Below are 24,285 nucleotides of genomic sequence, written 5' to 3' on the forward strand. Positions count from 1 at the left end.
AGGCACTTACTTGGTGAAGTATTGTGTAGGCTGCCTCAATCAAATACAACCCCAAAATAGGGGTTCTATTGATTTAAATAGAAATCCATTCGACAGATGGGATCATGATAGCATCTTTAAACCTTAGTTTTTACTGTTGAGGCAAGCATTGAAGATCATCATTGTCGTTTGTCACAATTTGAACGATTTTGGCCTATCCATTTCTGTAGATATTCTTCTCATATCTTTGATGTAGTTTATGGTATAAAATATGGCTACCGTAAAGATGATGTCTTTGTGACTTTCTAAAATTACGTTAACTCTTTTTATAATGAATCCATAATCCATTGTTTACACTTCAGGCTTACTTCACAATTTGTTGTGTGCTGACAAATCGATAAATCTTACTTTAAATGTAATTGCATATTTTTACTGCATTTTGTAACACCCAAACGATGTTTCAGGATACTGATGGTCAATAACTTGTTCATTTTGTCGCTTCCAGATGTTCTGAAAAATGAAACAGATTCAAGAATAGACGAAAATTTTGTGTTATACAATGCATCAGATTTCCAGACGTTTAGTACGACTAAACTTGTTCTACCGTTGGTTTTAGTTTTTCTTCAATGTGTAGTGCTAGCCATTATCTGTTTTAAGAACCTGCAAGAGGAAGAGATGGATCGTGAAGAGTCTGTACAACAGAAGATGTTGGATGCAAGTCTCCTCAGTGGACTTAATCTTTTAGAGGTGGGACTTAATTATGGAACCTTTTCCAATGATGAGACAGACTCTTAATCATCAAGTACTCCTTAGTCATCCTCGGTCTTTATTTATCATCAAGTACTTTTTTGGATAATCAGCTTGCTGCGGATATTCAGCTCATCAAAGATCACCATTCAAAGAAATGAATACCCTACACTTTGGATGAGTCTAAGGAATACAAAATTTCATACTGTTGAACTAGGAGTATTGAATCAATAATGAATGCTGGGTAGAACAAGATCAATGATTTTCGCTAGACAAGCTTAGGGCAAACTGATTTATGCAAGTATGTACATAGAATGTTAAACTTACTGGAAATTGTCAGATTTTGAAAGTCAATCTCGATACTAAACGTCAATTTTTTATATGTTTTTTTCCGGAATTTTCGTAAATGTTTCTGAAAATTGATTTTTATTTGCTCCCTATCATCAATCTATATTGTCGAATTTATGATCAACAATGATGAAAACTGTGACTTCACTATATTTGATATGATTTATTACACAATCTCTGTTGATAACGTTTTGATGATCAAATTGATTTCAACATTTAGAGGAAACCACTTTGGAGGTCCCCGTTCATACACAATAGACATGGTCATTGATCTGAGGAATAATATAATAGTATGCTTCCAAGTGTGAATGATTGGAGGTTTTGTCCAGTTTATTTGTCATGTTTGCCAGTTGATGTTCATTATGTTGTCGTCTGAGCCAATGAAACCAATCCAGACAACTGTTTGTTTTGTTCTTCCAAGTACAAGCACACAAAGATGCATAGTTAGATAGTTTATGTTTATTAGCTAACAAATTTTCTTCGCAATGTTGAGAGCCTGTTTCGGTGTGTGCTGATGTAACCAGTGGTGAAACGACATTAGAAAAATTTTAGGAGGAGCAAAAAAGTCAAGCAGGGGCGGCACACAGGTACGTTTCGCTACTGGATGTAGCTTTAAAAATAGAGGTATGTTGTTCAGATCTTCAAAGACAGATGCAGATGCCAGTGCCGACAACAAAGTTACAGATACTTTCGTAAATACAGTCAGTAATATATAGAATCACTTCTTGAGCCTTCTTCATGAATACAATACATTGCTGATAATTTTGCCCCCTTGAGAGTAAGATTGTACATGACGTGCTTATATATATGTGTAGGTATATCAGAGATCAACCGTGATCCTTGATTCACGATGTCAATCCTTCGCATCTCGCCGATCTGTGGTTGCGAGAAGCATTATTGGATGCGCGCGCGCGACCCAGTAGTGCATCGCGCTACAACCGTGATCCCGGTACTGGGGCCCGGTTACTGGGCCGCGCTCAGCCTGTCATTCCGCCTAATCTCTATTTGTTAATGAACATAATAGCCTGGGGACTGGGGTCCCCAGGTAAGGGCCCGGCCGTAGCCGGGACTGGACTTTTACCAAATCTCAGTCACAGCCAAAATACCAATTTTGAACAAGATTTTGACCGGGATTTTAGGTACAATTTTTATCAAGATTTTGGGGAAAATTTGCAGCGTGACGGGAAAAATTTTTAAAAATCATATCAATTGTTTGTATCACGTTGCGACCCCCACGGTCGTTTCACTATGTGGAACGACCCCTTTATCGTTCTGACCCCTTTATCGTTCTGACGATACAGGGGAAGCCGCGCACTTCGTGCGCGGCGGGTCATACAACGTATGACAATCAATTGTTATATGAAACTCAACAAATTTGTGATCTTAAACAAATTGTCATCTTAAACATGGATCATTTCCGCACTAATAGTTGATTCCGCTAAATTTGGTGTCCAAATTTGATACCAGCTAATTTCAAATTGGGATCAAAAAATTCCGATCCTGGTCCCGGTCAAAATTTACCAATCCTGGTACCGGACCCAGCCATTTCAAAATTTTTATCCCGGTCATTTGCTGGCGCTTATGACAGCTTTCTTTGGTTACTCTGTCAAGAAAAACATCCTTGAACATATTATGAAAGCTTGGGAATAATTCATCTCATTGAGATAGTGTTACATAAATTTTATGGCCAATAAAGAGTTTGCTTGCCAAATAGTGAAACAAATTTTAGTGAAACAAATTTAAAATTTTATCCTTTATTTCACAATCATAATATAATAATATTTATAATGTATAAGCCTCCGTTTTGAAAGTTTTAAATTTTAATATATATTCACATTTCTATTTAAAATTCAATTTTATGTATAAGTCAATAACTGGCCGCCAAAGCCGCGCATTCTTGAAAACACGATTAACTTGATTATAGTTATATGACAACGTTGATTCACGATGTCAATCCTTCGCATCTCGCCGATCTGTGGTTGCGAGAAGCATTATTTGATGCGCGCGCGACCCAGTAGTGCATCGCGCTACAAGACGAGTAACATCCGTCAACAACTCGCTTGATAACTTTGTTATTTCTAATCCATTTCACATCATTTTTCAGATCAGATGCAAAATATAATAATCTACCGTCTCAAAAAAATTAGGTGTCCAACATGTTCAGAGAAAACAATATAAGTGTTTTACTATTGAATGGGCGTGGTCTAAAATATTCGAATTTTCAAATTTTGGCGACGGAATCCTCGAACCTGTAGGTACAGTATGCCATTTGAAAAGCAACAACTCTCAAATATAAAAGCCGGCAGAGGTATAAGACCCAACGTATGTGCACTGACTTTTGGCTTGTAGCGCGATGATATATGCGTTACTGTGCCGCGCCGCGCACTCAATGAGGCTTCTCACAGCTCTAATGTCTAAATCGGCGAGATGCGCTACTGTGCCGCGCCGAGCTGAGATGAATTGACATCGTCAATTAAACTTTTGGCCCACCCTGTATGTTTTTGTTATACGTTGATAAAGTGAAACGACCGTGGGGGTCGCAACGTGATACAAGTATGTTTAATATCTTATGTTCCAGTAGATGTCAGAGAACGTTTTATTTTTCGATCGCTGTAATTACACCCAGCAAGAATCGACCATTTAGATTCAATCACTTTCAAGTCTATTATGTCTCCACTCAGTCAAGATACAAAGGACATAATTAACAAAAATAATAATAGACTAGTGTAACTTTGATTTGATTTGAATTAGTTTCTAGTGATTACGTGTAAAAAGTGTGTCAAACAGTATATATACAATTCAATTAAATCAAGTGATGCAATAGGTAGAGCACAATCAAATTTTAAGTGTTGCAATTGGCAGAGCACAATTCATTGCTACTAATAATGTTCTGAAAAAACATTTGAAGTGCTTATTGTTTCAGGAAAACCATCTTTATCTCCTCCATTCGCATATAATCTTGATGGCTCTCCTCTTGTGTATGTAGAGTTGGAAAAAGATCTTGGAGTCGATGTTACTCCTAAGCTAAGTTGGAATAGTCAGTGCTGTGAATTGCTATATATTTGGTTTATATATTTATGATAGTCGATAAAAAAAAAAAAAAAAGGGGGGACCCCCAACCCATGTAGCTGAGACACCTCACAGCAAGTTGACCAAAGTGGCTCTTGCTTGTGATCGGTGCATCAACTACCCGCCGAAGCGGTGGGTTGGGAGTCCCCCCTGGGATCATTTCGTCCGTAAAATTGTATATAATATAAAATAGTACAGTAAAATATCTACAAAATTTACATAAACAAATCTAGGAGACCTCAAAGCTCGTCTTCTGGGGAATGAGGTTGAAGGATACGTCTTGCAGTTCAAGATGCTGGGCTGTTGACCTTCCTCTGATTCCCCTCAGTGCAATGAGTGTACTTCTTAACAGATCAAATCTGAATCGTGTTCTGATATGATTTTTGACTTGGCTCTTGGCTTCTTTTTTGTGGTCAGCTATCATCTCAGAGACACGATCTACAAACACTGTGCAGAGCGGTCCCATACCTCCGGAGGTTGTGAAGACTAGAGGGACAAAGGATCCCTTCTCCGACTGAAGTACTCTCTCTTCATAAAAATCTTTCTTTTCTTTCTCATGATCTCTATAGATCTTATCTAGTGGCTTAAATGTATTTGTGTCACAGTTGGGATGTGTGACCCTGATGTCATAGAATGTTCTTTTGAAAGGTGCATACAATCCGACAGCTGCTACATCAAGACGGGCTTCATCCTGGGTGTTGGTCTTCCTTGAGAATGAGCTTGGTTGGACTGTCAGGAGTGCTGGTTCTATCCTTACGTCTTTACACTTTGCTTCTCGGAGGAAGAAAGCAGCTGTGTCTCTTATGGCATTGTGGCGCATGGCAACGTATCCACCTAGTTTACAGTCAAGGGCGTGGTAGATACTGTTTACATTTCCACAGGCACATTTAGAGGGCACTCCTTGGATCTTCCAACCATAACGTAGGCGTATGCTGTCTTGAAACTCCTGCCTGTTCAGAACATAGTTGAGGTCCTTCAGTGGTAGTGTTGAGAGCCATGTTGAGGCTCCCTTCTCTCTTGCTTGGTCTAGGTGGTTCTTAAGTTGATGATCTGACTCATTATAGAGCACCTTGAACCTTTGGGAGAGAAACTCCTCTTTCTGTTTCCTCAGTTCTTCTTTCTTTTCTTTTATCTTGCCCAGATCCAGCTTGGTGATATCCTGGTCTTGTTGGTTGATCAAACTCACAAGGTCTTTAGTTACTGCTACTGAGTAAACATATTCACGGGTTGTTATCCGGACAGGATTGATGATGCCTAGCCCTCCACATCGAACAGGAAGTTCGAGGATATCTCTCTCGTGCTGGCTGACTGGGCGACCAAGGAAGGCTGGAATGAGTACATGCATGATCTTGCTCTCCAGTGGGGCAAAGTACTCAGCAATATCAGGTATTGTCCTCATGAAGAACCTCCATCGGTGGCATACTCCTTTGGTGAAAGCTGAATAAGCCAGCTGTGGTTCTTCAGATGCAATATCAGCAAGTTGCTCAATATCTGTTATCCATTTCTCAACTTTTTCTTTGATGTAATCTTCCCTGTATTTCTTTGAGCCTACCACAGCACCAAGGTGACGTTCTCCAGATGTCGTGATCTTAACACCAAGATGCCCAAATAGAGTCTCTGCTTCAGTTTGGTCTTCGGGATTCTTGACAATTAGAATGGTCTTTTTAGCGTTGGGGTAGTACCCATATCCCGGGCCGATGTCACAGAGTCTATTCCACCACTGAAGAAGTTGGATGAAGCTTCCACATGCGGAGCTGTCATCAGCGTACCACACCATGGTTGCTTCTGCATAAGCTCTGAGATCATCTATTATAGGTCTAGTGGCTATGGAGTAAAATTGCATTGCTGCAACATCTCCTTGAGTGTTTCCTTCTTCACCCCAGATGAACTCCCCTGACTTTGACCCTGAAATAAAGAGCTTTATCCTTGCTTGATAGGTGTTTTTGAGAAATTGGTGAAACACAGGGCAGGTTGTTGCAACAGTATCTAGGGCCTGCTCTCGGTGTAAACTGTTGAACGCATTTGATGCATCAACTAGGAGAAGGCCTTGGCTGTTTTCGTTGGCAAAGTTCTCGGCCATTGAGTGAACTGCAGCCTCTATGCCTGACTCAATGCCACTACAAGTTTGAAGAGACCCACTTGCTTCCTTAATGTGTTCTTTGATGGTTCTTGTTACAGTTTTTGTCATGATACGTCGCAAAACTTCACCAATGCCGATAGGTCTGACTCCTGGTCGCTTATCTAAAGGGATCAATCTACTTGCAAGAAGGTCACTGAGCATGGAAGGATCAATAGTTTCTGTGCATAGTCTTTTGGTGACATCGGCTATGGCTTGAGCTAGGATATCGTTGGATTTTCCATAGCTCTTTGAGCATAAGATATGTTTCCAACCATCAGCATCAATGAGGGTGGGGCCTCCTGAACCATGGGTATTCTTGGCCGCAGCTTTTATAGCTTCACCATCGATTTCTTCAAACAATACAGGTTGGATATCGATTGTTGGAAGTTTCTCTGGCCCCTCACGTTTTGTTGCAGGGGGGTGCTTCTCCCGTAGCTGTCTGATTGTGTCGTCATCGATAGGAAGAATGCCTGTTCTCTTCTCGTTGTCTATTAGTCGTGTGGCTTCCTTTACTTTACCCTGAAGCATTCTCCGGCAGAAAGCCTTCTTTTCATTGAACTCTTTAGTGACGTTTGTTTTCTGAAGGCGGCTCTGTATCACTTTACACTCAATTAAGAGTCCCTCTATGTCTCCGATATCCCATTTCTGAAGCCTGGAGATCAGATATTTGTTGTTCTCACGAGCTTTAGATCTTGCTGATGGTTTCTGAAGGATCAAGGGAATAAATATCTGAACAAGGGAAAGTGAAACCTTCTCCCATACAGAATCAGGGGTGAACATAGAGAACAGCCTGGTTAGCTCAAGGATGAAGTCTTTGCCAGCCTTACCACGTGGAAGTCGCATTAAATTCTTATCCCATGTTATTATCTCTGCATACACTCTGTTGACCATTTCAGTAATGGCTTCCTCACTGTTCATTTCTCCCCACGTCAACTTAATTTTATCCATCTTGCCAGTTTTCTTGCATTTCTGGCATGTCCACTCGGTAGACTCTTTACTTATCATGTCATATTGTTTTATTGAAACATTGACACATGAAATGTGGAACCATACCTGGCATTTTCCGCACTCAACCCATCTGGATGTTCTTTTCCCATCTCCTTTATTGCAGATTCCACATAGATCCGATTTTGGAGTGACAGGGTTCTCTTCTACCTTGTCTGATTTCAGTCTTTCCGATTTTATATACTCTGCTATAGGATCTTTTCGAGTTCTAGGAGTTCTAGGAGGGGGTATAGGAGCAGAAGGCATAGGAGACACGTTTGAAAAGAAATGTTTTCAGATACAAAGATGTATATTAATGCCGTTTCAGACCTAGCGAATGGCATACGATATGACATTAGATTAAATGGTCATAATGCTAAGTTTCAGATAGTCGATATGATATATACTAATTGTGTTCTATTTCAGAATGTACCACAAACATGTTGTCTGTGGGGTTTGATAATTACTTGTAACAACTGGTGTGTTTCATTGCATAGTGATCCATTTAAAGTTAACAAGTGGTAGCAGAGAAGGACGCAATGGCACCCCCAGAGACAGTTAGAGTAACTAGTAATTACAAAGCCCCACCGGCATACAGTGAGGATCAGGACTACTGCAATTGGAAGTTAGACCTGCAGCTGTGGCAAGAGTTCCTAATATTCGCCAAAGATGGTTCCTCTAGTCAACCGTAGGAGAAGAGAAAGCTCAACAATAAATTAGATGGCTGCATTTTGTTTTCATTTTATTAGGTCCTAGTATTTATTCCTATTGTCTTAAAGTTTTAAGAGAACTCACCTTAAATTATTTTTATGCAGTCACTCAGATAAGTTTATATCAGGACAATTCAATAAAGACACATACTCTGCCCACAATAAGGGGCCATAATTGTTTCAATTATGTAACTGTATAGAATTATTATTATTATTATTATTGGCAAGAGTTCACGGGTTTAGAGAAAAAGAGACAAGGAACTGCGTTGCTCTTAGAATTGAAACAAGGGAAGATAAAGGATACAGTACGATCATTGGGGAAAGATGTCCTAATTGCAGAGGATGCAATAGCGAAGATTTTAAGTCATCTTGACAAAATCTATTTAGAGGACTCAGCTCAAACCTGTTACCGAGTTTACGGTAAGTTTGAAAAATATGTGAGACCAGAAGGGTTGTCTCTACAGAGTTACATATCTGAGTTTGAGAAGTTGCTAGCGGATCTCAGGAGACACAAAATCACTCTTCCTGAAGCAGTCCTGGCCTACAGATTCCTTAACAGCGCTAACCTTCCGTCAGAAAAATATGATCTCGCTTTGGCAACTGTAAAGGATCTTACTTATAAAGATATGTGTGAAACGATCGGGAAAATCTTCTCCGTCCAATCGAACCTTTCCACACTGCCTGCGTCAATATCAGTGAAGGTGGAACATGAGGAATGTAACTATACATACAACTCAACCCCAAGAGGTGGACGAGGAAACTACAGAAGGATGTCAAGAGGACGTGGGAATCATCATCATCCGTATAATCGACAAAAGAGTGCGTATACTGGATGCTATGCTTGTGGCGATAAAAACCATATTGCAAGATGGTGCATAAGCAAGAACAGAGCTTCTTTAAGTTCAACAGATAATGCACAGTATTTCGCACAAGATGGTGCTGAGAATGTTACGGCCATGGAAGCAGAGGGTGCATTCTTAACATTCATGGTGGTGTCTGAATCTGAAGATGTTGTTGAGATTCCTGAAGAGTGCCTGATGAGTGATACGAACCTTGGTTCTCTTGTATATGAGTCATTAGCATGTGCAGTTATTGATTCCGGATGTACAAAGACAGTTGTTGGTAGGAACTGGGTGAATCACTACAGAGAAACTCTGGAAGAAAAACAACTGAAAATGATGGTTAGTGAACCTTGCTCGACGCCTTTTAGATTTGGGGATGGACTCGAAGTCATTTCCACAGAAAAGACTATCATCCCTGGGCGAATAGGAAAGACAGATGTTCGGATAGAAGCAAACATTGTTGAGAAAGAACTGCCGTTGCTTCTCAGTAAAGCATCGTTAAAGAGAGCTGGTGCTGTGTTGGATTTCACAAATGATACAATGAGATTCAGTGGAGATTGTGTTGATTTGTTTGAAACTAAATCAAAGCACTATTGCGTTCCTCTTTGTAATAAAAGACGCATGACCATTGGGCCGCCAGATCGAAAGACCCCACATCTGGTGATGACAATCAGCGAAGAAGGTTTGTTTGGTACTGACGAAAAGGAGATTAGGAGGAAAGTGGAAAAAATCCACAAACAATTCTCACACCCTCCTAGTGATAAACTGAAAACATTGCTGAAAACTGCAGGATTTAAGAGACCAGAATACATGAAAGCAATTGATGAGGTATCCAGCAGTTGTAAAATATGTCTGATGTACAAGAAACCCAAGTCAAGACCAGTGGTGGGTCTCCCAAGAGGAAAGGTGTTCAACGAATGTGTTGCAATAGACCTTAAGAATGTTCCTGGCACTCCTAATGTGTATATCTTGCATATGATTGATTCGGTGACAAGATATTCAGCAGCTAGAATAATCTACAATAAGAAGAAAGAGACAATCATCCAAGGAATTTGCTCTGGATGGATATCCATCTTTGGAAATCCAAAGAAATTCATGGCTGATAATGGTGGAGAGTTCGCCAATGAGGAGTTTACTGAGATGTGTCAAAGATTCAATGTGGATGTGCAAAATTCAGCTGCCGAGAGCCCTTGGAGCAATGGGATTGTAGAATGTCATCATAAGATGCTGACAGAGATGATGGTAAAAACGAAGGAAGATTCAAAATGCAACTGGGAAGTTGCATTGTGTTGGGCACTAAGTGCGAAAAACTCCATGCAGATGTTTGGTGGGTTTTCTGCAAATCAGTTGACAATGGGCCGTAACCCTTCACTTCCGAATGTCATCAATGATAGACTGCCAGCTTTAGAAGAAACAACGGTGAGTAAAACTGTGGCTGATAATGTTAATGCAATGCACAGTGCAAGGCAAGCATTTGCAAAGTGTGAAAGTAGCAACAAGATACGTAGAGCTCTGCAAAGCCAAGTTCGGACAAGCAATGATGAGTATTATAGCAACGGTGAAAAGGTGATGTACAAGAGAAAAGGATCTGCAAAATGGAGTGGGCCAGGTGTTATACTGGGGAGAGACATTACTCATTTATATATTTTAAAGCATGGAAATCAGTATTATAAGTGCAGTGCATGTCATCTAACCAGGGATACAACAACAGGATATCCCATTACCTCAGAGTCAGTTGTTGGGCAACCTAACCCGAGTATTGTATCAAGTTCACCAAAATCCCCATTAGAGACGCAGAGAAATTTCCTAGAGGATCAACCATCTTGCTCTATGGAAACAGCAGTTTCTGTACCGGAAACAGAAACACTGCCTCAAAGTGAGACAACAGCAACAATCAGACCTCAGCACAAATCAGGACTTCCTAAAGCAAGAAGTCACGTGGAGTTTCTACCAAAGTATCCAGAGGAGGATGGTGAGATCTGGCATAAAGCTTATATCCATAGCCGTGCGGGAAAATCAACTGGCAGTTACAAAAACTGTGTAAATATTCTACTTGATGGTGAGGAGAGCATCCAATGTGTGGATTGGTATGAGCTTGCTGTGAATTGGAGAGATGACCTGTCACCAGAAACAGAAGAAGAGGTGTTGCTGTCCAGTGTGAGTATGTATGACCAAGCAGTTGTAGATGCCAAGCTAGCAGAGCTTGAGAAGTTCAAAGTAAACAAGGTTTACGTGGAAGTTGATGCAAACGAACAGTCCAATGTTGGTGTTCGTTGGGTAATTACAAAGAAAGCAGAAGGTTCTGTTAAAGCTCGTTTAGTGGCACTTGGTTATCAAGAAAATTGTAGCAACATACGAAAGGACTCCCCAACATGTAACAGGGACTCTATAAGACTGCTCCTTACAATAGTTGCAACAGAAAGTTGGAAGTTGCAACACATCGATGTTCAGGCTGCCTTCTTGCAAGGCAAGAAGATTTCAAGAGATGTCTTCATTATTCCTCCGAAGGAAGCTGAAACGAGGAAAATCTGGAAACTGAACAAATGTATTTACGGGTTAGTAGACGGACCTAGAATGTGGTATGTTGAGCTTCGTGATACTCTAGTGAAGTTAAATGTTGTGGTATCGTCATATGATGAGTCATTCATGTTCTGGTATGATGAAGGAAAACTCGAGGGTATCATTGCTGTGCATGTTGACGATCTGATGTTCAGTGGAAGCAAGAAGTTTGAAAGGGAAGTTATTGGGGAACTGAAGAAGAAGTTTCGTCTAAGTACGGAGGTCGAAGTTAAATTTGCTTATACTGGTCTTGATGTAAAGCAAACACAATCTGGAATTCTGGTATCACAACTGGGGTATGCAGACCAGATTTCAAGAATAGAGATCGACCCCACCCGAGTGAATCGAATTACGCTCCCAATCAACGAGAAAGAAAAGCAACAACTGAGAACTCTGTGCGGACAGTTGTTGTGGGTATCAACACAGACACGGCCAGATGTAGCTTATGCTACATGTTTTGCTAGTAATTCTGTGACTGAAGGGACCATCGCAGATTTGAAAATGGTAAACAAAACAGTAAGGTTCTTAGAAAAGAATCCTCTAACACTCAGGTTTAAGAAACTACTGTTGCCTGAGTCAGTCTTAGTGGTTTTCTGTGATGCATCGTATGGAAACTTGAAGGATGGTAGCTCTCAGGGAGGCTTCATAATTTTCCTTGTTTCACTTACAGGAAAATCTTGCCCCATTACATGGCAGAGTAGAAAAATCCGGAGAGTATGTAAAAGTACTTTAGCAGCGGAGAGTTGGGCAATGATCGAAGCAGTGGAAACATGTGAGTTGATCCAAGCTCAGCTGAGTGAGATCATGTTATCTGGAAAACTTGATGTCATTGTAATGACTGATTGCAAGTCTCTACATGATGCTATCCAAACCTCGAAAAATGTTGATGACAAGGGATTGAGGATACCAATAGCTTGCCTGAGACAGCGAGTGAACAATAGTGAAATGACAGTTCGTTGGATTTCAACAAAGAAACAGCTTGCAGATTGTTTGACTAAAGCTGGAGCTCCAACTTCACTGCTACGGGAGGTATTGTCGTCAGGAGAATTTGACAATGAACTGTTTAGAATTGTATTCCAATAATAAACATTGTATTCAAAGTTTTTAATATTGTGTGTGAAGGATTTTAATAATCTTAATAATTTGAAACTTAAAGAAGTTAAAAAAGTGAATATATTGGTATTTGTGATTTATATAATGTGCTCGTTTAAAAGAGTGAATATATTGGTATTTGTGATTTATATAATGTGCTCGTTTAAAACGATTTTCTATTACATGTTGTGCATGTATCCACAAAGAGGGAAGTTATATTTAGAAAGATTATAGTCTTTCTTGTGACACCTTTATTTTATATTTAATATTTTAAATCTTTCAAAGCCTTTTTAAGAAAGAACGGGAGATTGTGAATTGCTATATATTTGGTTTATATATTTATGATAGTCGATATGATATATACTAATTGTGTTCTATTTCAGAATGTACCACAAACATGTTGTCTGTGGGGTTTGATAATTACTTGTAACAACTGGTGTGTTTCATTGCATAGTGATCCATTTAAAGTTAACAAGTGCGACAGAATATATACTAAGGCCTGCCAACAACTTGGTATGGTCAGAAGAAATGGCCATATTGTCATTGATCAGAAACGTCGCCGGGCGCTTTACCTCTTCCTGGTTTGTAGCCAATTCGAAAATTGTTCCATAATCTGGCGCCCTTGTAATAAATCACTTAGTGATAAATTAGAAAGACTCCAAAAGAGAGCTATTAAATGGATTCTTTCTGAAGAGGGCCGCAGTTATCCACCTGAGCAATATGTCAAAAAGTGCAAGCTTGTCGACATTCTCCCTTTGTCTCAAAAGTTTGACTTGAATGATCTTATTTTTTCCACAAAGTTCTGAACAATTTAATTCCTGTATCTCTTTATATCAGGGCACTTCTCAACCAAGACGTTGCCACCTCGACAGTCTGTCTATTGTGTCATCAATTTTACCTAAGTTAAGTCAGAATTCACACACCATATGTACCTCAAATAGCCCACTGGCAAAATCATTTTTTCTACAGAACCCATATACTGGTATACTGTGGAATGGACTCCCTTTACAGGTAATACAGATTGTGTCTACTAGTCTTTTCAAAGCTGAGGTCACTAAGCACCTATGGAAATGTTTATTGGATAGTGAAACAACAGTCTAGCCTAGTCTCTTTGCTCCCCATATTATTATTATTGTTGTTTTATTAATTTTTTTATCTACCTTCCTATACTTTCAACATCATATCACACTTCACCCGCACACCTTCTCACACATTAATGACCATATCAGACCTGTATCTAATATATCTGGAATTTGACGTATTGAAATACCAATTTTGACTCTATATTCACAGTTATTCACCATGGATTTGTTTGTTATTAAATATTTTTTTCATAAATTTTTGGATTTAGATTAATTCGATGTAATGGGTCCAAGTTACTGCGGACATAGTTCACTATGTGTTTACCGTGTTTGGGTGCCCATCATATTTTACAGATGGGGGCGATATTTTGAACAATTCTATTTTATATTCATCTATTGCTGTAAAATAAATGTTGTATTTATTATTATTATTATTAAAATTTGAAAAGTATTTAATTTAAAAAAAAACATGATCTACTCCATTATAGGGGCAGGGATGAGGTTGTATGAGACTTCTGATAGCCGAAACTCACGTTTGGTGTCCACCTTCTTTCCTCAGTACCCTTGTAGAGCAATAAGAGTTGTTCTCAACATTGCAAATCTTATCCTTGTTCTTACATGTCTTACTTCATCACAGTACCTCTCCTTCCTTTTTCTTGCAAACTGCTTACACTCTTTAGACATTCCTCCAGATGTGATTTATATTTAAAGTCACTAATTATACTATTGATAATAGTTAATAGTTATATAAATAGTACTATGTTTACAGTATGCACTGAAGGGGTATCCTAGGAAGTTTTTTGAACTTTTAACAGGTACCCCTCCTCATTTAACCCTCAATTAAGTTTCCTATCATTCGGTTGAGTCGACCGAAGAGATCGCATAGATCATAGAAGGCGTGGCGGATGCTTTAACCACAAACATGGCTATAAAAATGCTTTTTATTATTGAATCCTCTTATTGAATCCTCGTGTTATATTGAGTTTAATTTAGTTGCATTTAAAAGGGTTGCATTTAGTCTTTACTGATACTAATGTTGCATCGGGCTGGCCACACTGCCCGTTCCCTCCTGTCAACTGTAACATCTGCTGCACTCTCAACAGACTACCCTACTCTTCATCAACACAGTATCGAGTCCAGGTACTTTTGTCCACCAATTAATTAACTTTATTATAATTGTATTGTCATATAAACCTGTCAAGAATCATCTTGTCGTGATGGATTTAACTCCTCTTATGAACCTGCTTGTTAAAAAACCTGTAGAAAAATGCACATAAATAAGAAAAAGGGCCAGGTATTGTATATATTATATTCGCCAGAAACATCAACCCATCTCTCTGACAAGTTTATTCCAAACAAGTTCCAGAACATGTAGCCAAACTATGCGGGTCCCCCGACACAAACTTGACATTTCTAAACACAATTTTGTCGTCAAAGGTACGACTATATAATGGAACAGTTTGGTTGATAAAATATTCGACAAATGCACTCCTAATGAAAACAATGTCATGGTCCCTGGCTCTAGTAAATTTTCCGACCTTTCCTCCCCCATTTCAATTATCAAGAGCCGTATCAAAAAGCTTTTGCTTGAAACCCAGCAATTGACAACGTGAAATTGAGTGGCTTCCCCTAAATAGCTGGGGCATTGAACCAGCTTAGTTGATCCCATCCCTTGCATACAATTAATTACAAAAGCGCTAATTATACCTGTTTCAAAAGCATCCTGTCTGGAAGTTCCCTGACTGCCGTGTGAATCTTTGGATCTATTTTTGGATCTATTTTTATATTTATATGATTTTTATATACCTATATATTCATCGCATAATTTCCATGTCCGCCTGAACAAAGCTGGCACCATCAAATCTTACCTCTAGAAACCCCAGAACTCATCAAGCCTAGTCTGAACTCAAAACTAGTTGACCAGCTACGTACAGTTTCCTGGACAACTGGAACCTTTTGGGCCATGCACAAGCCAATAGCATGTATGGTCCTGCAGTGGGGTCTCCTTGTCCTTGGATCTGTGTTTTGATCCGTCTTTTCTTAAAATTTTCCATTTGTGTCACTTAGACTCACCTATTAAATGTTAATCGACACCACTGGTCCTAGTTAGATTTAGCCATGGCACAACTACTCAAACGTAACAGTTAAATAGGTGTGACATACTATTATATTCTTATAATTATATCATATATGAATTGATTGCACTGCTAATAAATAAAATACTTTGTTTTACTAAATACTGTGTTTTACTAACAGTCTTCAACCTGTCATTTAAATCTAGTGTTTTTAAAGTTTATGATCTGTAGAGTTTGTTCAACATCATTTTAAAAGTGACTCAGTTTATTGGAGTTATGATTTGTTTCTTTTGTGCTCGGACTGCAGTATAAATTTGGTACATGTTTACTGTTTTTTGGCTTCCTTTAAATGCAAAATGTTTCAGTGATGAGTTTTGGAACCAAATAGCAACAGAAAGGATACACTGGAGAGAGCCGTACCAGACAATCTCGGACTGCAATTTCAAAGCAGGAAAAGTGAACTGGTTTACAGGCGGTAAACTCAATGTGTCAGGTAATATAAAGAATTTTTAAATATTAAAGCAATACAACCATAGTTTATATTATGACAAAAGCTCATATTTATGACTAGGGGATCAGCAACCATCCCCATTCTCCACTCAAACTCATGATGAAAAACATTCAGAAAACCTGTTGGACAGACATCTAGTGGAACACAGTGACAAGGCAGCTATACTATGGGAGCGCGACGAGCCAGGGCAACATGAGATAGTCACATACAAGTAAGTTATAACTTCAATTGGTAACGTACAATTAAGTTATAAATTCAATTGGTAACGTACAAGTAAGTCAGAGTTATAAAAGACAGAACTTCTCTTTACCATGTTTCATGTGGGAAACGAAAAGTGAACAGAACAGATAAAACCAGGTATAGAGCGGTTCACATGATACCAATCCCAGTATCTAATCCCACCCACATTATTAGAATTTGAAACTACGCAATTCCTCAGAGCACTCCATGAGATGACATGCCGTATTGCGAATGTGCTAAATTCTCACGGGGTTTCAAAAGGAGATAGAGTGGGTGTTTACCTCCCTATGTGCCCTACTGCTGCTGCTGTCATGTTAGCTTGTGCTAGAATAGGTAATGTTACGATGATTTGTTTAGTTACACTGAAACATATTGAAAGGATGTTAGGAGTTATTCAAAGTATTTTTTGAAAGTTTCTTTTCATTCTATCCATTGAATTATCATCTTTTCAGCAATGTTTGAACAGTGCTTTGCTGCAGCTGTCCTTACTGTCCTATTACAGTCAGCTCCTTTATGTTTTTTATTGAAATTTAACTAAAACTTTTAATAGCTTAAAAGTTATTCAAAATATGACCGTCTTTGATTTACTGCAGTTATTTTTTCTTCCCCCATAACTTTGAGTCGTTGGTTACAAGAAACGCTCTGACATGGTTAGTCCCTAGCACTTGTGTCAGTTGCTATCCATATGAGCGCGGTAAACGAGCACAATATTTCATTTAAGGAACCATTCTCAAATCTTGGGGGGGACTGGGGAGGGGAGCTGACCATGTGCCCATATTTGGGCATAGGCACCAAATTTGAAAGCTTTTGCCCAAAATTCGATCAAATTTCAATATTTTTGAATGAGACTAACTTTATGTGAAAGATATAGCTCAATATCTGTTGAATAATGGATACTAAGTAAAAAGACCTCCATGAACAAAACTGCACATATAATAATATCTCGGTTCAGGATACTAGCCAAAATGACTTCATTAAAATCGAAATAACTCCATCAGTTTTCAAATTTTTGCATAAAATTTTCGGAATCGCTTAAGAATTGCATTTCAAGCTTATTGTGGGCAGCGACATAATTAACAAAAATAATAATAGATTAGTCTAACTTTGATTTGATTTAGTTTCTAGTGATATATATTTAATGTCGCTAATTATACTATTGATACAAACATGGCTCTAAAAATGGAGCTATACCAGGAGCTATACATAACGTTGTATTTGCTGGGTTTAGTGCAGAGGCTCTTGGTAAACGTCTCGAACAATCTGAAGCTAAAGTAGCATTCACTGCTGACAGGGTTCGTTCTTTCTTGTAATAATATTATAATATTATACTGTACTTACCATTAACGTATTCCATGGTAATGTCAATGCATTACATTGTATCACCATTCATCATGATACGATGTCACTCATGTACCATTACCCAGGCTATACGAGGTGGTAAACTGATTCCTCTGAAGAGTATTATGGACGAGGCAGTGAAGATGGCCCCCTCTGTCCAGAAAGTATTTGTTATGGACAGAACTGGAGCTGTAGAGCTCACTTCAAGCAAGGATGTGTCTCTTGAGAGTGTAATTAGTTTTACTTATTTACTTTTCATTACTTTTACTTATTCTCAGAGAAAAGTTTCTTTATGCTGATAAACTTTTTTTTAAACTAATAAAGCCAACAATTTATAATGAACAATTTATCATCAGCTATGATTATCACTTTATTCGCAGCTGGAATTCATTATATTTATTCCAGGAAATGGCTGGTGCCTCGTCAGAGTGTGCTCCAGTAGTATTAGACTCTGAAGACCCTCTGTTCATGTTATACACCTCTGGAAGCACTGGAGCTCCCAAAGGTACAACACTCATCACTAACTCAAATTATTTACTAACAACCTCATTGTCACAGTATCCCCGAGCATGAGAATGAACACGAGAGCGTGCTGACTTAAAGATTATGCTTTCCTTTTGCTTTGGAGACAGATCTGATAGCGATGATAGTGTCCAATACAATGATACAGCGACACCTCTAATCACAGTACCTCTTAATTATAGTGCCTCTTTTTTTAGAGAGTCTTTTTACCATACCCCGCCTAACGCCATCTACCAAGTGTAGAATGTAGGTAACAACTTGTAAGTAATACATCCTAATAAAAGGTACTGGTCAGGTTTAGTTCACACTCAGGCGGGCTATCTAACGTACGCTGGTTACACCCACCAGCAAATATTTGACTACAAGCCAGATGACGTGTACGCCTGTGTAGCGGATGTGGGGTGGATTACCGGTCACTCGTACGTGGTGTACGGTCCTCTCAGTAACACTGCTACCACTGTTATGTTCGAGAGTACGCCTAATTACCCCGACCCTGGTTTGTATTCTCTTTTCTAACATAATTCGCTTTTAAGTTGAGCGATTTGGTGGCGAAAATGATTAGAATTGATCGATGCAAAAAGTTGGGGTGCACTGACCTTGTAACAATGGTTCAGGTCGTTACTGGGAGACGGTTGAAAGGCTGAAAATAAACCAGTTTTACGGAGCCCCCACAGCTGTGAGACTACTCATGAAGAGCAGTGATAGTTATGTGACCAAATACGACAGGTAATCTCTTAGTTATGATGTAGATAATTATGTGAATAATTACTATATAATTTTAATTCTAATTGTGTTTTGATACTTTAGTTTGGAATAGTTGAAAAGAAGTATTGTTGTTAAATATAATGTATCGGTGTTTAGTTTTGACTATCCAGCCGTTATGCTGACTGCTGTGTGAGAAAAATGTGATTAAGGGGGCCGGGGGGTCTGCATCAAAATTCTATCGAAATTGATTTTATAGTTGTTCCTGATAGAGGGGAGTGATATCTATCAGCTGCTCTTAGGTCCCATGGACAAATATTGTTCCTAGCCGAAATTATCGCCGGTCGTTTTTTTATGATTTTTTGAAGTCCAAATTTTCAAAATCGAATAAAGCCTTTCCCAAAATTCTGTCTGGCTCATCTCTTTTAAATGATCTCTAGAACATACGATTAAAATACGATTAAAAATCGCTCACACGAAACAATTACACATAAGCGCTGACCTTTGACCGGCGATAATATTGGCTACCTTACGAGACATATTTAAATGGGACGAAAGTCGGTAGTTTTTCGAAAAAAACACCATATTTTCGGACTATAAATAAATATGATTCATCAAACAATTAATGAACACTATTATTCGATCATGAATTGCCTTAAAAATTATAAGTTAAGTTGAGGCTAATTTTCAAAGGCTACGGAGAAATTGTTTACAAGATGAAAGTTGAAACAGCCGCTCAGAGAAGATCTTTGTATTTTATTTTCTCAAATATTGGGTTTCATTTTTGTAAAATAAGGTGATGAATAAAATCCCCAAATATCAAGATTTAATTTAGGGTACGAAATGAGGCGGTTTTCGAAAAAAATTCCCATATTTTCGTTCCCAATTTATCATTTAGGTCACCGGAACTATGTCTAACATAAATATGTCTCGTAAGGTAGGAACAATATTTTTCCACATGGGACCAAAAGCCGCTGCGCTGATAGATATCACTCCCATCTATCAGAAACATCTTAAGAGGCCCCCCCCCCCCGGCCCTCTTAAGATCGGAATGTTGTGTAATTTAATAGCATTGTATACATTATTACATTACACAACGTTATATAATATCTATTTATAAATTATATATATTTTATTATCAGGTCATCGCTGAGAACGCTAGGAACAGTTGGTGAGCCTATAAATCCTAAAGCTTGGCAGTGGTATTTTGACGTTGTGGGAGAGGGGCGATGTCCCGTAGTGGATACTTGGTGGCAAACTGAAACAGGTCGAATATTTGTTAGGTTAAATAGATACTTGATCTTTTCAGATTGATCCTTTCAAACCTGGCCTAGACCCCAATAACCTCACTAACTTGAACTAACTGTCAGGAGGTATAATGATAGCTCCCAGACCTGGCCTAGACCCCAATAACCTCACTAACTTGAACTAACTGTCAGGTGGTATAATGATAGCTCCCAGACCTGGCCTAGACCCCAATAACCTCACTAACTTGAACTAACTGTCAGGTGGTATAATGATAGCTCCCAGACCTGGCCTAGACCCCAATAACCTCACTAACTTGAACTAACTGTCAGGTGGTATAATGATAGCTCCCAGACCTGGCCTAGACCCCAATAACCTCACTAACTTGAACTAACTGTCAGGTGGTATAATGATAGCTCCCAGACCTGGCCTAGACCCCAATAACCTCACTAACTTGAACTAACTGTCAGGTGGTATAATGATAGCTCCCAGACCTGGCCTAGACCCCAATAACCTCACTAACTTGAACTAACTAGAACTGTCAGGTGGTATAATGATAGCTCCCAGACCTGGCCTAGACCCCAATAACCTCACTAACTTGAACTAACTGTCAGGTGGTATAATGATAGCTCCCAGACCTGGCCTAGACCCCAATAACCTCACTAACTTGAACTAACTGTCAGGTGGTATAATGATAGCTCCCAGACCTGGCCTAGACCCCAATAACCTCACTAACTTGAACTAACTGTCAGGTGGTATAATGATAGCTCCCCGACCTGGCCTAGACCCCAATAACCTTACTAACTTGAACTAACTGTCAGGTGGTATAATGATAGCTCCCAGACCTAGACCCCAATAACCTCACTAACTTGAACTAACTGTCAGGTGGTATAATAATAGCTCCCAGACCTGGCCTAGACCCCAATAACCTCACTAACTTGAACTAACTGTCAGGTGGTATAATGATAGCTCCCAGACCTGGCCTAGACCCCAATAACCTCACTAACTTGAACTAACTGTCAGGTGGTATAATGATAGCTCCCAGACCTGGCCTAGACCCCAATAACCTCACTAACTTGAACTAACTGTCAGGTGGTATAATGATAGCTCCCAGACCTGGCCTAGACCCCAATAACCTCACTAACTTGAACTAACTGTCAGGTGGTATAATGATAGCTCCCAGACCTGGCCTAGACCCCAATAACCTCACTAACTTGAACTAACTGTCAGGTGGTATAATGATAGCTCCCAGACCTGGCCTAGACCCCAATAACCTCACTAACTTGAAGCCTGGAGCCGCTATGAGACCTTTTTACGGAGTGGATATTGCTCTCATGAGCCCTGACACCAAGGTTAGACGGGCTGCAGAAAAGCTCCTCTTCAAAAATCTTCCAAAATTTTCCGTTTATCAAAAGCTTTCTTTGGGTATGGAACTTTGATTACCTCAATCGTGTCTTGTGCCATCGTCAGTGACCTTTCTAGATAGTCATTCAAGAAAAAGAGTATATCAAAAAAAATTCCGCAGACAAGAATTGAAGGGAACGATGTGGCAGGGCACCTGTGCATAGCACAGCCGACACCAGGGCTTGCGCGCACTGTGTACGGAGACCACGAGCGCTACATTAAAACTTACTTCGCTGACTACCCAGGCTACTACTTCTCAGGTAAATTATCTTTAAAATTACACAATACATAGTAATTGCGGCCTAAATAAACACCTTCACACCATTTGCAAATCAAACACCAGTGCTTGTCCTATGTGCGGGGACGGAGAGGAAACTGTCTCACACTTCCTTGGACAGTGTCCGGCTATTGCCCAAATTAGAGGTCAATATTTCCAGGACTACTACCTCTCTGTCAATGACATATTCGACAACCAACACATCACCACAATTGTCAATTTCACAAACCGCACCAAACGCTTAATTGTGCCGGAAGAGCTGGATCAGACCGGGGTGACTTAAAGTATTATCTCATATGCTGTCTCGTCTCGTTTTACTTTTCCAAACCCAGCTGGCATTTAAGCGTATCATTTTGACTCATATAACATCCTACACCACCCTCCACCAATCACTCTGATCTCACCGGCAACCTTCCCCAAGGTTGCCACACCCCAGAGGTAGGCAGAGCATCTCAATGCTATCCTCTCGTGGGCTATCATGGCCCAGCCTCTCTAAAAAAAAAAAAAAAAAAAATACATAGTAATATCGATATAATGGTAACCAGTTCAACAGACGGTGGTTGTCCACATGAACGTTAATTCGTGCTCCAATACCGCCATCCCTCAGGTGACGGCGGGTACAGGGACGAGGATGGTCACATCTGGTTGACGGGCAGGGTAGATGACGTAATGAACGTGAGTGGACACAGGCTAGGCACAGCTGAGGTGGAAGGAGTTCTTGTGGATCACGTGGCAGTGGCAGAGAGTGCTGTGGTGCCGAGACCACATGAGATTAAGGGAGAGGGTTTGTTTTTTAATCACGGATCTTTTGTTGAGTGTGCACTTCAAAGTGCACAATTTTTGACTATAGGGACTTTGAAATGGTTCTAAAGGAGAAAATATCTGAATTACCAAATACACACACTTGATAGCACGAGTAACATCTTCAGTCTGCATTTGAATTCTCTTATAACATTAAGTTTGGTTCCTACTTTTGCCTCGAATTTAAAACTTTCTCACGTTCTAAATTTCGTGAAAACTCCTTCAAATTCAATCAAATAAGCCGTATAAAGAACTCTTATCTTCATAAATATTTGTTGCCAGAGAGTAAACTTAAGATGAACCAGATTGATAAGTAGTAATTCTTTCGCTGGGACGCTTTCTTTGGAAATATTCAGTCAAATTATTAAATTCCTGTCCATGACATTTCGTTTTCAATCTTTGAAAATTGTCTTATCTTTCGTTCATCCTGACATCTCGTTTAGGAAAGTAAGGAATAAAGAAATATCAGTTCTATTAAAATAATTATCAATTTTATACTTTCATCTTCGATTCGGTGACTTTTTTAAGGAGATAATAAGGGGAATGGCTGCACCACACAGTATTAATGAGTTGTAAATTTCAGGGATATTTGCATATGTCATTCTGAAAGAAAGTGTGGACATTGATCACGACGTTCTGAAGAAGGAAATGTCTGATATGATTTCAACGAGGATCGGAAAATTTGCTAAACCTGAAGCAATTGTGGTAGGCAGCAAAATTATCTTAGTTGTATCAATTGCTTACATAATGAAGCGTATATTTGACATGCTAACACTTCTTTTATCTTTCAAAACATACTTCCAGATCTGTCCTAATCTACCGAAAACAAGAAGTGGGAAGATAATGAGAAGGATTCTGACGAAACTAGCGGCAGGGGAAAAGGACGGGTTTGGAGACGTCTCTACTTGCTCTGATCCTTCCATCGTGGAAACCTTAATGCCACTTGTTGATGCTGTTATCTAGATCATATCAGATGTATACAGATCATACTGAATTGAAGCATATGTGTGTGTTGGTCATATCAACAATAAATCTATTTCCTAATGAAGTATAATTTAATACAGGACAAGTGGGATTAATTGCATGAGTACTGTATGGGTGGAAATATCTGGTATAGTTGAATACTACAATTTGAGATTATTGAGACTTAAAGTTAATACTGATATCTGTTTGCATGTTACTTGAAACCTTTTTAACTAATGATATGTGATAACTGAATGTTTAAGTTTTTAGTAAGTATTTTAGTAAACCTTTTTAGCAAGCAAGCCTTTTTAGGTAGCTTTTTTAATGTTATAAGCCTGAGCTGAAGTATTATAAGACGTATCATTTAAACTTTTAAAATTGTATTTTGGTAATGTAGGTTAATGTATGCAGGTAAATGTATAAGTTGAATAATTGTTATTACTATCATTCAGCATTTTAAATCGGTGACGACTTTGACTACATCAAATAATTGTCTTATTCCGAGGGTTTTATAATCATAAAAAACGGGGGACAGAGTGAAAAACATGAGAAAGTGCATCTTTTGCAGTGATTTTCTGAATTCTGTTACTTCAGAGAAGTTATCAGCTAAGTGATAAACAGTATAATACTCGTGTAAGCTTCATTCTCATTGAACCCCAAAAGTTCAGTCACGGAC

General features: G+C 39.1%; 1 protein-coding gene across 1 annotated transcript in view; it reads left to right on the plus strand.

The window, feature by feature from the left end:
* Positions 1 to 23,907, plus strand: part of LOC134818304 (acetyl-coenzyme A synthetase 2-like, mitochondrial) — a 64,954-nt gene extending 41,047 nt beyond the window's left edge. The window contains exons 2-16 of the mRNA XM_063827805.1: positions 14,536 to 14,671; positions 15,972 to 16,099; positions 16,232 to 16,328; positions 16,557 to 16,690; positions 17,552 to 17,649; positions 17,782 to 17,925; positions 18,101 to 18,200; positions 18,513 to 18,713; positions 18,832 to 18,943; positions 20,062 to 20,186; positions 21,395 to 21,516; positions 21,690 to 21,828; positions 22,453 to 22,629; positions 23,230 to 23,351; positions 23,451 to 23,907. Of these exons, the coding sequence (XP_063683875.1) occupies positions 14,565 to 14,671; positions 15,972 to 16,099; positions 16,232 to 16,328; positions 16,557 to 16,690; positions 17,552 to 17,649; positions 17,782 to 17,925; positions 18,101 to 18,200; positions 18,513 to 18,713; positions 18,832 to 18,943; positions 20,062 to 20,186; positions 21,395 to 21,516; positions 21,690 to 21,828; positions 22,453 to 22,629; positions 23,230 to 23,351; positions 23,451 to 23,609 (1,965 nt within the window). The 5' untranslated portion in view covers positions 14,536 to 14,564 and the 3' untranslated portion in view covers positions 23,610 to 23,907. The remainder of the gene's footprint in view (positions 1 to 14,535; positions 14,672 to 15,971; positions 16,100 to 16,231; positions 16,329 to 16,556; positions 16,691 to 17,551; positions 17,650 to 17,781; positions 17,926 to 18,100; positions 18,201 to 18,512; positions 18,714 to 18,831; positions 18,944 to 20,061; positions 20,187 to 21,394; positions 21,517 to 21,689; positions 21,829 to 22,452; positions 22,630 to 23,229; positions 23,352 to 23,450) is intronic.
* The last annotated feature ends 378 nt before the right edge of the window (positions 23,908 to 24,285 follow it).

Source organism: Bolinopsis microptera, chromosome 7, assembly GCF_026151205.1.
Source record: "Bolinopsis microptera isolate Bmic1 chromosome 7, MBARI_Bmic_1.0, whole genome shotgun sequence".
Taxonomy (NCBI): Eukaryota; Metazoa; Ctenophora; class Tentaculata; order Lobata; family Bolinopsidae; genus Bolinopsis; species Bolinopsis microptera.